The sequence below is a fragment of the Sinocyclocheilus anshuiensis genome, unplaced genomic scaffold (genome assembly GCF_001515605.1).
Source record: "Sinocyclocheilus anshuiensis isolate Anshui unplaced genomic scaffold, SAMN03320099.WGS_v1.1 scaffold822, whole genome shotgun sequence".
Taxonomy (NCBI): Eukaryota; Metazoa; Chordata; class Actinopteri; order Cypriniformes; family Cyprinidae; genus Sinocyclocheilus; species Sinocyclocheilus anshuiensis.
Genome location: NW_015539892.1, coordinates 715,079 through 729,565, shown reverse-complemented (window position 1 = coordinate 729,565; position 14,487 = coordinate 715,079). Strand labels below are relative to the sequence as shown.

At 35.4% G+C, this 14,487-nt stretch overlaps 2 protein-coding genes across 5 annotated transcripts in view; one reads left to right on the top strand and one right to left on the bottom strand.

The window, feature by feature from the left end:
- LOC107685811 (RNA-binding protein Raly-like) overlaps positions 1 to 1,604 on the top strand; it is an 85,250-nt gene extending 83,646 nt beyond the window's left edge. For 2 of the 3 annotated variants that reach the window (XM_016482539.1, XM_016482541.1), the window contains one exon: positions 1,126 to 1,604. The gene's annotated coding sequence lies outside the window, so the exon portion shown is untranslated. The remainder of the gene's footprint in view (positions 1 to 1,125) is intronic. The other variant, XM_016482540.1, reaches the window with a different exon arrangement.
- Positions 1,605 to 5,492: 3,888 nt separating this feature from the next.
- On the bottom strand, positions 5,493 to 14,046 carry LOC107685810 (eukaryotic translation initiation factor 2 subunit 2-like). 2 transcript variants are annotated; one of them, XR_001633987.1, is made up of 10 exons: positions 13,899 to 14,046; positions 12,250 to 12,424; positions 10,820 to 10,926; positions 10,549 to 10,678; positions 10,366 to 10,466; positions 8,454 to 8,602; positions 8,138 to 8,194; positions 6,952 to 7,037; positions 5,757 to 6,019; positions 5,493 to 5,677 (listed from the first exon to the last, which is right to left on the bottom strand). XR_001633987.1 is itself a non-coding variant. In XM_016482538.1 (9 exons), exons 1-9 carry the CDS (start codon positions 13,911 to 13,913, stop codon positions 5,844 to 5,846), a joined length of 996 nt encoding a protein of 331 aa, XP_016338024.1. In that variant the 5' UTR covers positions 13,914 to 14,046; the 3' UTR covers positions 5,493 to 5,843. The 2 variants fall into 2 exon arrangements, 1 of the variants encoding a protein (XP_016338024.1); XM_016482538.1 differs by having other exon boundaries at positions 5,493 to 6,019.
- Between the last annotated feature and the right edge of the window lie 441 nt (positions 14,047 to 14,487).

Genomic DNA, 14,487 nt, shown 5'->3' with positions numbered 1-14,487 from the left:
GGCAATTAAAGACGTAATCAAACAGACGATGAACACTATTAACAGCAATTATTATATGATGCAATCAAACTTATAGCAAAATGTGGTAGTTCTGTATGTTGTTTCAGGGTTGGCATCATCTGAGGTCCTCTGAGGGGTTTGCATATTGTATTTAAAAAAAAATACTATATAAGTACTATATACATATCAGGGTTATTATAATTAACTAAATCTAAAACCGTAAAAAAAAACATTTCTATTACTTGATATAAAATAAACTTTAATATTAAAATTAATCTAATTTCAGGTAATTGCCAAGGCATCATTTCTCATTTTTGTTTAGTTTGACTTGAAGCAGTAAAAAAAAAAACTGAAATAAAAATGACTAAAAACGAAATAAACTTATTTAAAATTCAAATGAAAACAGAAAATATGACAAATACCCCTAATTCAAAATATTAGTAAAAACTAGAAATACATACACACACATACACACACACACATATATAGATTGATAGAGAAGGGGAGAAATATTAGAAATATTGTAAGTTAGAAATATTATAAATATATTTTAGACAAAATACTTTTCACGTTACAAGTACAATAGTGAATTGTCAAAAATTATGTTATATATATATATATATATATATATATATATATATATATCAGTTATTGCAGTGATTTGCATCAGTGAATTATACATGTTGAAAGTCAGATAACACTCATTCTGGACCATAGAGAACTTCAGGTTCCCTGTTTAGAAAATCTCTTGATCGATTTCACACCAGTGATTGGTGCAATAAAAGGTGAAAGATACCAGAGACTTTCAAAAGAAGACCAAAAAAAAGACCATTTAGTCCATATAGGTTGTAGTTTCTGTAAATTTACCACGATATATTGATTTCTGACAGTGTTTTTTGGATGTTTGCTGTATTAGTTGTCCTTGAATTTCAACAAAACAGACTTTATATTGGGTTTTTAGCTTTAAGGGCAGTTGGGGAAGAAAAAAACCACATGCGAGTATTGACGGAGATCCAGTTAGCTCTTTTCATTTCAGCCCCCCTCCTTTGCTCGTCTCTTGTCATAGCTGTTTTTATCCACTATCACATCTTAATGCTCGTCTTCCTTTTTTTGTATTTATTACAGCAGGGAGTTGGATAACACTGTCGACTGGAAACTTTTTTAATACACAGACTCAGCGGGAAGACATTGAAACCAACAGGTGCCGTCAAACTCCAGCATCAGCTGTCATTGAGACAGACAGCTAAACAAGCTGTTTGGTGGGAGGGAGGACGGGGATGTCCCCTAAACCAGGAATCCATTACAAAAAGGCCACAGTTCCTGATAACAACAACAGAAGGGGATCAGGAGACATTCTGCATTCATGCTCCCCGCAAAACACAATTAACATGCATTTTTCTACACATTTGGGCGACTCATATGTAAATAACCTCATCCTATTTCCGTTCCTCCTTCTTTCCTGTCTGTTTGTGCTTTTCCAGAAATGTTTTCATTTTATTTATATGCCAGTCGGAATCAGAATGGTTGGCTATTTTTAATTACATGTGCATATTTCTTCTGCTTGCACTTTCGAGACTGCAAGAGATATTTACAGATGTAAATAAACTGATGACTTGTGAAACGTCTTTCTTCACGTGTTTAAATGTTGCCCACTAGGAATGCTAATATATAGGCTAATCCTCAGCACCTAGTCTAATATATTCTTTACCTTTAAAGGGGACATAACACAGTTTCACCCAATCTCATGTTAATTTTAAGTACCTATAGAGTAGTACTGCATCCTTCATATCTCCAAAAAAAGTCTTTAGTTTGATCATATTTATAAAAGAAAGATACAGCTTTATGATTCTCTCCGGAAAAAGCCGAGCTCCTGGAGGCGTGCCGTGGGCGGAGATAAAGAGTGACGAGTACTTGAGCGCCGATTGCCAACAAAACAGACATTTGATGCCGTTTCACTTACCGTCTGCAGTTCTAAATCATGACTGGGATCTTTTATTGCTGGGACCGCTCCATCTTTCGGTATCAAAGATGTGCAAATCCAGTGTCGAACTGGGCCTTGATTATAAAATGTTTGTCAACAAACACACTTGTGAAACTCCGTTGCTGCCCCCGGAAAAATAAACTGCATCCACTGTTTACATAATGCTGGGTTCTTCAGGAAGCTTCTTCAGGAATCTTTCCCTTACAACCAAAAACACACTTCTTTGGAGACATTCTTCCCGAGCAAGTACCGTGCAGCGCTGCCGCCGGATGAAGCGCGTTGATGGGCACGATCTCGCTCTTGCTCTGGTCAATGCGTGCGCGGTTTTCCGGGAGAAATGCCCATATAAGGAGTTCCACCCTCTTCTACGTCATGAAGAGCCATGATCGAAAAAAACTCTGCGAAACTTGTACGAACCCGGAAGTAAGATTTTTGGCACAGAAATACTGTCATACGTCCAAACTGTTTTTTTTTACTTTGTCCATGCTTAGCATGAGAATCCAACTCTTTAACAGTGTAAACAACTCCCCCACTTAAGACAAGAGATTTATTCCACCTCCGTTAGATTTGTCGCTAAGAGGATTGAAGTAGCAGCCGCTTGAAATATAAGCACAGCTTGCTTTGAGGTCTGGATGGGAGAGATCGTTCAGTCTAACACAACCTGAAGTAAGACTGTAAAAAGAAATATCGCTATATTGCAACTGCTCCCATAGCCACAAACGGCAATCACTGAGGTCCAAAACATTTACAAAAACAACACAATTGCCTCATTTGAAAGAGCAGCTGTCGATACAGTTTGTAAAGTTGAACTTTTTTTAAAGTAGGCCTGAATCTATTTTCTAAATGCATGTTACAGATCTTATTGTGAACAATTCATCCATGCATGTTTCTTTTCTTTTCTTTTTTTATTGACTTCATAATGTTTAATCAGATGTCATAATGTCATAATTTAAATATGTCATAATTGGACCTACTGGTTAAAACTACACACTTACGTATGACAAAAAAAACTTAAATTATTTTGTTTTGCAAAAGAAAAAGTGTGGAAACTGATTTCCACCTCAGCAAAAAAAAAAAAAAAAGTCGGAAAAAAGATATAAAAACACAAACTTTTTTTTCTCAGAATTGATTTTATATCACAATTCTGACTTTTTTCTCAGTGTCTATATTTTGCAATCCTAAGAAATTATCTTGCAATTCAAAGAACAAAGTCAGAATTTTGAGATAACTTAGAATTGCAACTTGCAATTCCGAAGTCAAAATTGTGAGATAAAGTCACAATTACTTTTTACAAAAAAGGTGAATTTTTACATGTAAACTCAGAATTTTGAGGGGGGGGGGGAATCAGAATTGCGAGATATAAACTCAAAATTGTGAGGAAAAAATTTTGAGTCTCAAAATTCGGACTTTTATTCACAGAATTGCACGTTTATAGAATTGTAAGAAAAAAGTCTGAATCATGAGATGTTTAATTGTTTTAGTTTGTGGTGGAAATGGACTTCCATAAAAGTCATACAGGTTCGGAATGACATGAGCATGAGCACATGATGAAAGAATTTTTAAGACGGTCTTAATATAATGGCTGGTTATGCAACTCTGAATTAAGAAGGAAAAAAATATTAAGACAAGTTATTTAAGGATAAGTGGTTAGGATTCTGGTTTTGCATGTGATTTCCAGTATCTATCAATCAGGCTTTAAGACATAACGGCCCCTATAATTAAAGATAATGCCATAATGCAGAGAAATTTCTAAATCATTGAAGCATGTCAAAACTCAAACATTTGGCAACAAATAAACAACTAAATTCCGCTAAAACGTTTTGGCTTCAGCTATGCTTTTATTGCACTCCAACACATTTCCTCCCATGCAGCAGAGACAGTCATGTCCGGGTCAGTCAAGAAACCCTGCTCATTATTCATCCCCATGTCACCTTATAAGTGAGTGATGTAGGATGTTAACCAGAAGCCGCTGCTATGACTCTCCTTCTCACCCCTGGAGCTGGAAATGCCTTTAATCACTGCCAAAACACATATGCTGTATGGATGGAACTACTTTAACAGATGCCAGTTAATAAGGAACTTGCATTAGGAAGCAATTTAGCAATTTTACTGGTGCCAGTGATTTCTCCTGAACATGACGAGAAAAGGCCCCATCCTTCAAACATACTTGATGTGGTGGAAAAATATGGATATGTTTGCATTGTGCGCACTGATGAGGGTCACGTTTCATATTTACTTTTTACAAATGTGTTTTGCTCCAGGATGACTGACTGACTGACACATCAAACTCTCATTCAGCAGTCATACTTTGAGCAGTCGCATAAACAAGTGTGTTGGTTTACAGAAAGAGGCCCACGGCGCTGAGGGTGTTTGGGTTAGAGTATCACATGTATAGGAATACACTGAAATGCTGGGTGTCAGAATAACATTCCTTGATTTATGTCAGTGGGATTTTGAGGCTCTATAGAGCTCAAACAGGCAAAGACTGGATTCATTTGGACCGATGCACAGTAAAGGCTATGACTGTCTTACAATTTGTTTTATTTATTTTTTCACATTTTTCAGGGTAATTATCAGTTCTGGGCAATTTCATTTGAAATATAAAACGCCCCTAATACCCTTTAATGTTAATGTAATTTGTTAACGTTCTATAATAACTAATTTTAAAGTAGAATGACTGAAGACTGTTTTAGAGAAAAAGTAGCCATTGCTAGCTGGTGGAATACTGTGGAAAAACAGAAAACGTACCGAGAAAAATGAAAAATTCAGTACTAAAAAAAAAAAAAAAAAAAAAATGCATGCAATTAACTTTTTAAAATATTTTTAGATGAGTGATTTAGAGAAGTGGTTTAAGCGCCTTAATTTTTTTTTTTACAAATATTTGTATAATATGGAGTAGAAGTCCATTTAACTTTTTAAAAGATTTTTAATGAGTGATAAAAATGCCTTAAACTTACCTTTTTCCTCAAATAGCTGTATATGGAGCACAAAAGTAAACAAATTTGCAACAATTCTCTTTAAAGTCCTTTTTTTAAAGATTTTTAGATGACAGCGACAAAAATGTCCTAAAATTACTTTTTTTCCTCAAATAGTTGTATATGGAGCACAAAAACAATTTAGAACAATTCCCTTTTTTTTTGGATGACAGTGATTTAAAAACCTTAAAATGACTTTTTCCCAAATATGTGTATAATATGGAGGACATAATTGTAACTAAATCTGCAACAATTCCCTTTCATTTGATTTTTAATCCACACTTTATGAGACCAACAAACACTGAATCTAGAGAATGAGCAAACTTAGTTTCAATTATGAAAAAGTACAAACTGGATAATGCATTTTTCTTAATTAAAAAAAAAACTTCCAGTTTTTTTAAGAGATATATTATTGTCTGTTCACATAATCATACTAAATCATACAGTACATTTCAGACCAATTAACACTCATTTCTCAATCACATTCAAACTCTCTAAATGTAAAGCAAGACGTCTTCCCAGAAACATACACTGCATGTGTTTGCCCAGCTGGTATGCATTTTATTTCAATAGTTTTTCTGAAGGTAATACAGCAACAACAAATTTCACCAATAGTTCATTCATAAAATCCTCCAGGCTCTGCGCTCTCTCTGCTCCACAGCCAGACCGAACAAATCAGCACTCTCTTCGGGTGCATAGGCCATTTCAGAGCTCTAAGGAGCTGAAATTAAATGATGCATTTGAGATGACCGAGAACTCTGATCTAAATTTCAGACTTCCTGAACAGATTGAGTAGTAACCTGCGTGAGTGGATTTGTTGAGTTTGGTGGTGGAGTACAGGTGTTCCGACGGGCCGTGTAAGGTGTTTGATGGTGGAGGGACAGGCGCTAGTTGGCTTTGGCACGCAGCTGCGCTCTCTTGCCCGTCACAGCCTGGAATCCGGTCTTGATGCTGGCGACGGAGCAGCGGGAGTGACACGTCTCACACTGCAGGAAATACAGACGCGTGTCCTTCTGCAAGATTGTGTCAGGAGACCGACACGTGTGGCACGTCACATACTCCTCTGCAAGACAAAAACACATTGCTTAGTATAGGCTTCCCCCCCCCCCATGTAACGCATATTAATAACTATGCAATATTAGTAAATATAAATATACTTGAGATGCATATTGAAATTCTGGCAATAAGCCTATAATTATGCTATAGGTGATATATAGTAATTATATATTATACATGTGCTTGATGGCATGTATGTAATAAAATATAATACTATAAACAATGTTATACTTAAGAAACACACATTATTTTTAGATATGTATATAATTTTTAAGATATATATATCTTGTTAAAAATTATGTTTGTGTGCGTGTGTGTGTATATATATATATATATATATATACACTGTATATATAACTATTATAATCAGGGGTGCACATAAGTACGCAGGTGTGCATGCGCGACCAAAATAAAAATTGCGCTGTGTAAATAAGATCAGACTGCTCATTTGAGTACCGACATGTTTGACAGCTGTTAATGCACAATTACAATTTTAGATCGACAAACTGTAATACTGTATAAGATTTATATTTGAACTCAAAGCATAAATCTAGGCTATCCGCTGCCGTTTTCAAAGCACAATGCAAAACTGTGACGTTTCATTCACTGAAGCTCTTCAATCAGCAGCGCTAAACCCGGCAGTGCATATACTTACTTTCCGGCAACCCGCCAAAATAAAACTTGCTGAGATTTAAGTTTGAAAATGATGAAAATTCATATATAAAAAAAGTAACCAAACCAAATCTCCAGGTGCTCTTTTGAGAACCAGGCTGAAAAACATATGTGCACCCCTAATTATAATTCTATATATATACGATAGTATGAAAATTATTATTTTATTATTCAGTGTAAATTTGCATAAACTTACATCAATACATAAACAGCATAAATAATGTTTAAGAACATTTTTTATAATTCACCAGTCAAATAAACACTCACTTATGTATCTTCTTAAGACATTCTCTATCTGTTTCTGCTGGAATCTGCCTTTGATGACGAGCTGATTGTTTCCATCTATGGATCCGCTGAAAAGTCAAAACAGTGCATATCTAAACATATAATAAATAAAAATCACACCAATTTCTATATTCTTTCCAAATCACAAAGTTCCTGTTTCTAGCTGCAGAAAGAAGAATTCTGCTCATGTATGAGACTGATCTCTTTCCAAAACCAAAATCATCTGTAAATATCCAGGAGGCAAAATCGAGGGGTTTCCTTTAATTTTAGAGAAACACCACCAATTAATTTCTATATTCTTTCCGAATTGCAAAGTTCCTGCTCCCAGCTACAGAAAGAATTCTTCTCATGTATAAGACTGATCTCTTTCAAAACCAAAATCATCTGTAAATATCCAGGAGGTAAAATCAATCGGTTTCCTTTCATGTGTCTTCTGAGATACATGTGGTTGAACACAATGAGGTGCTGAGTGTCGAGCACTGAAACCAGCCTGCTTATCTTTTAATAATGCCTTCAGAAAGCATCACAGGGTCAGTCGCTCCCTCTAGAGCAGCAATGCCTTTCTCAACTGATTCAGGTTTCTCTCTGACATTATGTGAAATGCCTCCAGCAAAACGTGGAAGCAAAGTGTTCTGGTGGAGGGTTTCAGTCGCACAGAGACGCTGAAAAAAATAAACCCAGAGCTTGCCAGACACAGAGACGATTTTTTATGCAAGGTTAATGATCATCCGATGAAGAAAAACAACCATTGGTTGAGTGGTGCTGCCCATAAAACAAAACAATAGTTCACTTACAGATTACAACAGAAGATCATTACAGGCTCTTTCCACAAACCAGGCACAAAAAAAGCCTCTTCTTTTAAAAAATGAAGTATTTCTACTTCAGAAAATAGTTAAGAGATGCTTAATTTTAAAATGTCAATTAATACAATTTCAAAACAAACTTTTGTCATTCCAAAACATTTTTGCAATAACTATTTAATAATATCTACCGCAATAAATTAAACATCACTTCATCGGATCACATTTTTGAGATTGCTGGAGGTAGAAGAGGCAAAAAATAAAATATAGCTACTTGTCATGCAGTGTTAATTGTATGCTAGATAACAAGCATATCAAGTTTATCAAGCATATCTAACAGTTCTCATAAAAATATCAAATAAACTTACCATGTGCCCAACTCAGCCAGCAAAAAAGCCAAGAGATGTTTTGGTTGTCGATGCAACCTGGGATAAACAACAGAAAACAAAAACAAACAAGGAAGGAAGGAAATGTAAAGAACCCTCCAAAATAAAGGTTGCGTGTGCAAATATCCAATTCAATTATTTGTTGCCAGATACCAAAATGCCCAACAATTTAGATTTATTTTACGAGTGTAATGAGGAGTAAACATTCAGAAATGCAGCAACTTTCCAGTTCTTTAGAGCAAATCAAACTTCATTACAGCTCTATAAAACAGCTTGACAATTTCAAGTTTAGACTTACAGTTTGCAGATGTCAGTGAAGTTTACGAAGGAGGTCTTCTTTGTGCCGACCCTGACAACCTGAGGAGGCTTCATCACAAACTTTCTCTTCTCTCCTGCGACCATGTCTGGATTTTTTTCCCGCATGATGTTAAAGACTCTAAACAAAAGCTAAAACAAGGTGATATTATCAATAACAATAAGAGCAGATGCAAGCAGCCATTATCTAAGGAACATAGCAGTATAAACCAAAATTAAGACACTACAATGATTATTTAGTTTCAAGTTTTCAAGGGGATCAAAACTGGGATGCACCATATATCAGCCACAGTATCGGTCAAAATTTTTTATTTTTTTACCGTTATCATTATCGACCCGAATTTGGATGATATATTAAGGCCAAAAGATATGCGTTATTTCCTTCAGAGACACTTCAGATGCGCACCATTCACCATTATGGTTATGAATTGCGAATTGCTCACTTCAAAAAGGAAAATACCATTAAGTGCAACATGTGCAGGGCAAGTCTGTCATATAGTCTACATAAAACTATAATGAGAACATTACTGCAAAATAATGTTGTGGAATCTTTGTGCGCCCGTGCTTCAGAGCGTTGTTACAGGAAGAGCCAAGGGCGCATCCACAACAGGATTCCCGTAGTTCAGGTTCACTTGTGCATTTGCGTCTTTTTGTGAATATATAAGTTGTAATATTATGTTTATGTTGTATAAATATCTGATTCTCATATAGCCTAATTAACCCGCTAACAAAGAGCTTCAGTTTACTGGTGTTAAATAGCAATGCTGATATTTGAAACAGTGGTATTAATTTAAGATGTTTCTTTTTCAAAATCATTGATGCATTAATAATGACCACCAATTTTATTTTTATTATTTTCATCAACAATACGGTTTAATTAAAATCATTTAATTATCGTCCGTTTTATCAAGCATTTTGATTCTTTACACGCAAGTAATATTGTCCAATGACTTGTTTGCATTATTTAAGCATTATTTTATTTATTTGTAAGTCTTTTAATTTTAAACCTTACCCTGGTTCAAACTAGGCTGCTGTCCTGTATTTGCCTGATTTATGTTTAAGTGTTTGGAACATGGATTTTAATGGTGAGACTTTTGTAATCAGGCTCTCAAAAATTATATAAAAATTCGGATTTAGATTTATCAGCCAACTTATCGGTTATCGGCCAAAATTATCGGTGCAGCATCCCTATAAAATAACAAAACAACTGCCATGTATGTAATAAAAATTTAAAAAACGCATATATACAGTGGTGTGAAAAAGTGTTGGCCCCCTTCCTTTGCAAGTTATCGCAAACGCTTGATTGCAGTTGTTGCTGCTAAGGGTGGCCCAACCAGTTATTAGGTTTAGGGGGCAAACACTTTTTCACACAGGGCCATGTAGTTTTGGATTTTGTTTTCCCTTAATAATAAAAACCTTCATTTAGAAACTGCATGTTGTGTTCACTTGTGTTATCGTTGACTAATATTTAAATTAGTTTGATGATCTGAAACATTCAAGTGTGACAAACATGCAAAAAAATAAGAAATCAGGAAGGGGGCCAACACTTTTTCACACCACTGTATATATACACATGTATAAACTATTGTTTAAAATGAAGAACACATGTGTAAGTATTGAGAGACATTCTGATTGTCAAATGTAACCGGAACATATCCACAGTTTATGTGATGAACTACACCTGTGTGAACTTGACGAGAACTAACTTCATACATCTAATAAATATCATCTTGACACCAGCTGTAATAATTCCAAACAGAAAGAAAAGCAGAGAAAAGCTGTTCTGCCAACAAAAGCACCAGATGGCAGCAGTTTCTGGCCTTTTATCAAGTTATCACCTGAAACAAGTGAGTATGTTCTGCACCGGAGGTTTAGTAATAAATGTTCCCATCTACCTCATCATATGTGTAATCTCTCTCTGATCCTGCCCAGGCAGGGCCCGTCTGTGTGCTGAATGTGATGTCATCGATGTTTTTACTGTCTTCATCTTCGACACCTTTCACACAAACAGCACAGAATTAGACTGCCAACATTACGTTATAGTTATTTACAGAAAAATTCCCTACTAAGGCACTTACCATTATCTTTGCTTTGACTGTCTGTGTCCTCTTGAAAATCTTTGACTTTTCTTGTTTTCTTCTTCTTCATGGGCAGCATTAAGTCATCCTCCTCTTGTGTTTCTGATGGCTCTGTTTCGATCTTCAGCTCCTTTGGAATTTTGCAATTTATTTAATACAATTGCTGTCAGTGCTGAACAGACCAAACGCTTTCACTGTCAAAACATATTTCATTGTGCTATGAAAACAATCCAGAGTTTAACAACTATACATGTGCAAACAATCGACTGACCTTCATTCCTTCTTCAAGCTCGGCATCAAAAATCTTCTCTTTTTTGGACTTCTTTTTCTTTTTCTTCTGGTTAAAGAAGTTTAAGTCATCCAGGTCATCTGATGTTTCTGGAACATCACCAAAATAATATAAATATTCATAAAAGTTAATATATTGGATTTTTGCAATAAATATTTATTAATATATTCTAAATTATGTCATTGTTGATGCAAAATTGAACATGTGAACAAGACACTTTTAAATAGGGCTGTGTGATATAGAAAAAAAAACGAATATACAGTATATATATGTGTGTGTGTGTGTGTGTGTGTATTTCCTTACTTTACATTCGAGGATGCATTTTGGTATTTCTGAATTACAATTTAAAACATATTTCAAAATTAAAACAAGTAGAGCTTTATCAAAAAGCTGTAACATGTCTCTAGAACAGACAAAACAATATAGGTAAACATAGGTAAACATCAAAACAATAAAAAAAAACAGCCCAGACTAAAAAGTCTCTCAAATAACAGAAACTAGAACAGTGACAGAAAGGGCAATATAATCATAATATATCACGCAATTACAATTGGAAAGATGCAAACCTTGTTTGCAAATGCCCAAATAACAATACAGTGTTATTTTAATAAACATTTAAACAAATGCGATTCATAATGAAAAACACATCCAAACTGCAATTTTTAACATGCATATAACAACTTTAATGTGCCCAACATGTAAACAGCTGTCAAAGCTCAACTCCCTGAAAACGCTTGCACTTCTCCGCTCGCTCGGCACCAGTGGACACAGACCGTGAGAAATCATACGTTCTGCGGTTTAGAAAATGCACATGCTCTCATCACGATTTTATCACGATTTCGATTCATTGCACAGCCCTAGCTTTTAATGTGTTTTTTTTTACTTGGCCATTACATTACTTAAGCCAGAAAATTCAGTTTTTCTGCAAAATTTAGTGTGAATTGTTTCAAAAACACAGATTTGGAGAATTGTTGTGTCATTTTACATGCAAAGATTGCTGTTTAATTACTATGCATTGTTATACTGATGCAAAAAAAAAAAAAAAAGATTAAATGTCTTGATTTTGTGCAAAAAAAACATCAAGTTCACTTTCAGGGTAATTTGTTATTTGTTATTATCGTAAATACATTGTGAACTGATTTTATGGCCACTTAAAACTGCCTTTAAGCAGTTGTTCAAGATCAAATGTGCATTGAGTTTTTTTATATATATTTTATAGTATATGAATTATAAAAATCAAAATGGTTGGTAGGAAAAACTGGGGGGGAAATTGGGCATTCTCTAACCAGGCAGGTGGGAAAAGGACATAATAATATGGCTTTGTGTTCTCTACTCAATATTGCTACAACTATTTAACTAGGCAATCAAAAAGCGACAACACTAATGCAGAATACAATTGTGATGTGCTTTACCTTTCTTCCTCCCCTCATCTTCATCAAGATCTAACTCTTTCTCCTCGGCCCAGTCAGCCTCTGTCTCTTTTATTTCTAGCTGTTGGCCTTCATCTCCCTCTCCACCATCTTCCTCCAGCATGAAAGGCTTCTTCTTTTTCTTCTTCTTCTTGGTCATAGTGGGATCAAATATCATCTGGAAGGACCACAGCATGAGTTTAATAATGAGATGACATTGAACAGAGGCTGTCAACAGACATCAGAAAGGTCAGAATGAAGCATGAAAGCAATCATCAACTAATGAGAGACTAGTCACAATTAAATCCTACTAATCATACTAAAGCTCTCTAAGATATTGTCAACCATGATTAGTTTCAAAAACACAAAATGCTGGAGCTTTTGGTCCTAATTTTGGATGGCACAACAAGAATAGATCAATTCTGGAGAAGATGAACTCGAGATTTCATTTACAGCATCTCTTAAAGCATTCATAAAACAGTTTAAATGTTATCATGTAATAATCACATGATGCAGAAGCTTCTTTGGACAGGTATGACATGGTAAATCTACAGTACTTTGACATATATACCATGGTGCTGAAATGTATGTACCATGGTATTTACATGGTACTCCAAGAATACCATGGCACTTTAATACTTTGGGGTACTTTTTGTAAGTGATACTGCTTTATTAAATAATCACCATATATTTACATGATTCTTCAAGAACACCATGTGTAGAAAGTGCAGTAGAAAATGTCCAAAGAAACCATGGTAGTACCACAGAAACAGTATTACCAAGGTAAATCTGCTATATATATATACAGTATCTCACAGAAGTGAGTACACCCCTCACATTTTTGTAAATATTTTATTATATCTTTTCATGTGACAACACTGAAGAAATGACACTTTGCTACAATGTAAAGTAGTGAGTGTACAGAGGTGCCATGTTGAACTTCCAGTGACCAGTATGAGAGAGTGATAACACTACATTTAACACACCTGCTCCCCATTCACACCTGAGACCTTGTAACATTAATGAGTCACATGGCACCGGGAAAAGAAAATGGCTAATTGGGCCCAATTTGGACATTTTCACTTAGGAGTGTACTCACTTTTGTGGCCAGTGGTTTAGACATTAATGGCTGTGTGTTGAGTTATTTTGAGGGGACAGCAAATTTACACTGTTATACAAGCTGTACACTCACTACTTTACATTGTAGCAAAGTGTCATTTCTTCAGTGTTGTCACATGAAAAAATATAATAAAATATTTACAAAAATGTGAGGGGTGTACTCACTTCTGTGAGATACTGTATATATATATATATATATATATAAAACATGGTAGCACCACAGTAAATGCCCCAAAATATGGTCATAGCATGGTACCGGTCCAAATAAACAAAGTAGTACCATGGTACTCGTCCAAAATAACACGTCTTTGCAACGTCCAAATAACCATGGTATTACCATGGTAAATGTTCAAAGAAACCTATGCTGTTTACTATCTAACTAGCTGACAAATGACAAAAACATCTAGAAAATACGAGCTGTGCACATGTTTCCTCACAGCCTTTACTGGTAGGCCCAATTGTCCTTCTCTTTTGACTGTCTAAATAATCCCATATTAACAGATAATCTTACTAAACAACGATTGTTCACTAACCTCGTCTTCCGACATGGTTTCGACTTCTTGTAAAACCGCAGGAAGAAAAAATAAACGTTATTACACGCTGTTCCTAACGAAGACCCGTTCTCGATATGCGCGTTGCTTGCGACAGGCCGGGTGGAGCTCGGTACGCATGCGCGATAGATTGGGCTGGGCGCATTGCATCATGGTTGTTGTAGTTTTGGTCTGCAAAACTACGTAGGGGAGACTAGGGACAATTTTTGTTTCATCATTTGTTACTCAATGTGTCTCAAACTTTAATATTGCAACATTTAATTAATACAACTGTGGCACAAAAAAATCTACTGCATCTCAACACAGAACTCTCTGGTCCCTGTATGTTTGATCAGATTATTGGAGCTCATGAACCAAAACCCTTTGTGCTGACAGAACCTTGAGATGTACAACAAACAGATGTACTGGAAGAAAGATTCTTATGTGACACGATAAATCTTTGGAAATGATGCTCAAATTGGTTTCTAAACCGCATGGCTTGAGGAGGTTAAACATCATGACTCTAGAGGATTTTACTTACCCTCACATTCTTTAAATCTATGCTATAATATTCTCAAACCCTTCCTCCAGA

What these genes read in the sequence shown, in the direction of transcription:
- LOC107685810 (XM_016482538.1), bottom strand. An exon ending in AGATGAGGGGAGGAAGAAAG is followed by an intron (nt 10,927 to 12,249) that starts GTAAAGCACATC and finishes GTGATGTTCCAG; the next exon opens with AAACATCAGATGACCTGGAT. An exon ending in CAGTCAAAGCAAAGATAATG is followed by an intron (nt 10,467 to 10,548) that starts GTAAGTGCCTTA and finishes TTTGTGTGAAAG; the next exon opens with GTGTCGAAGATGAAGACAGT.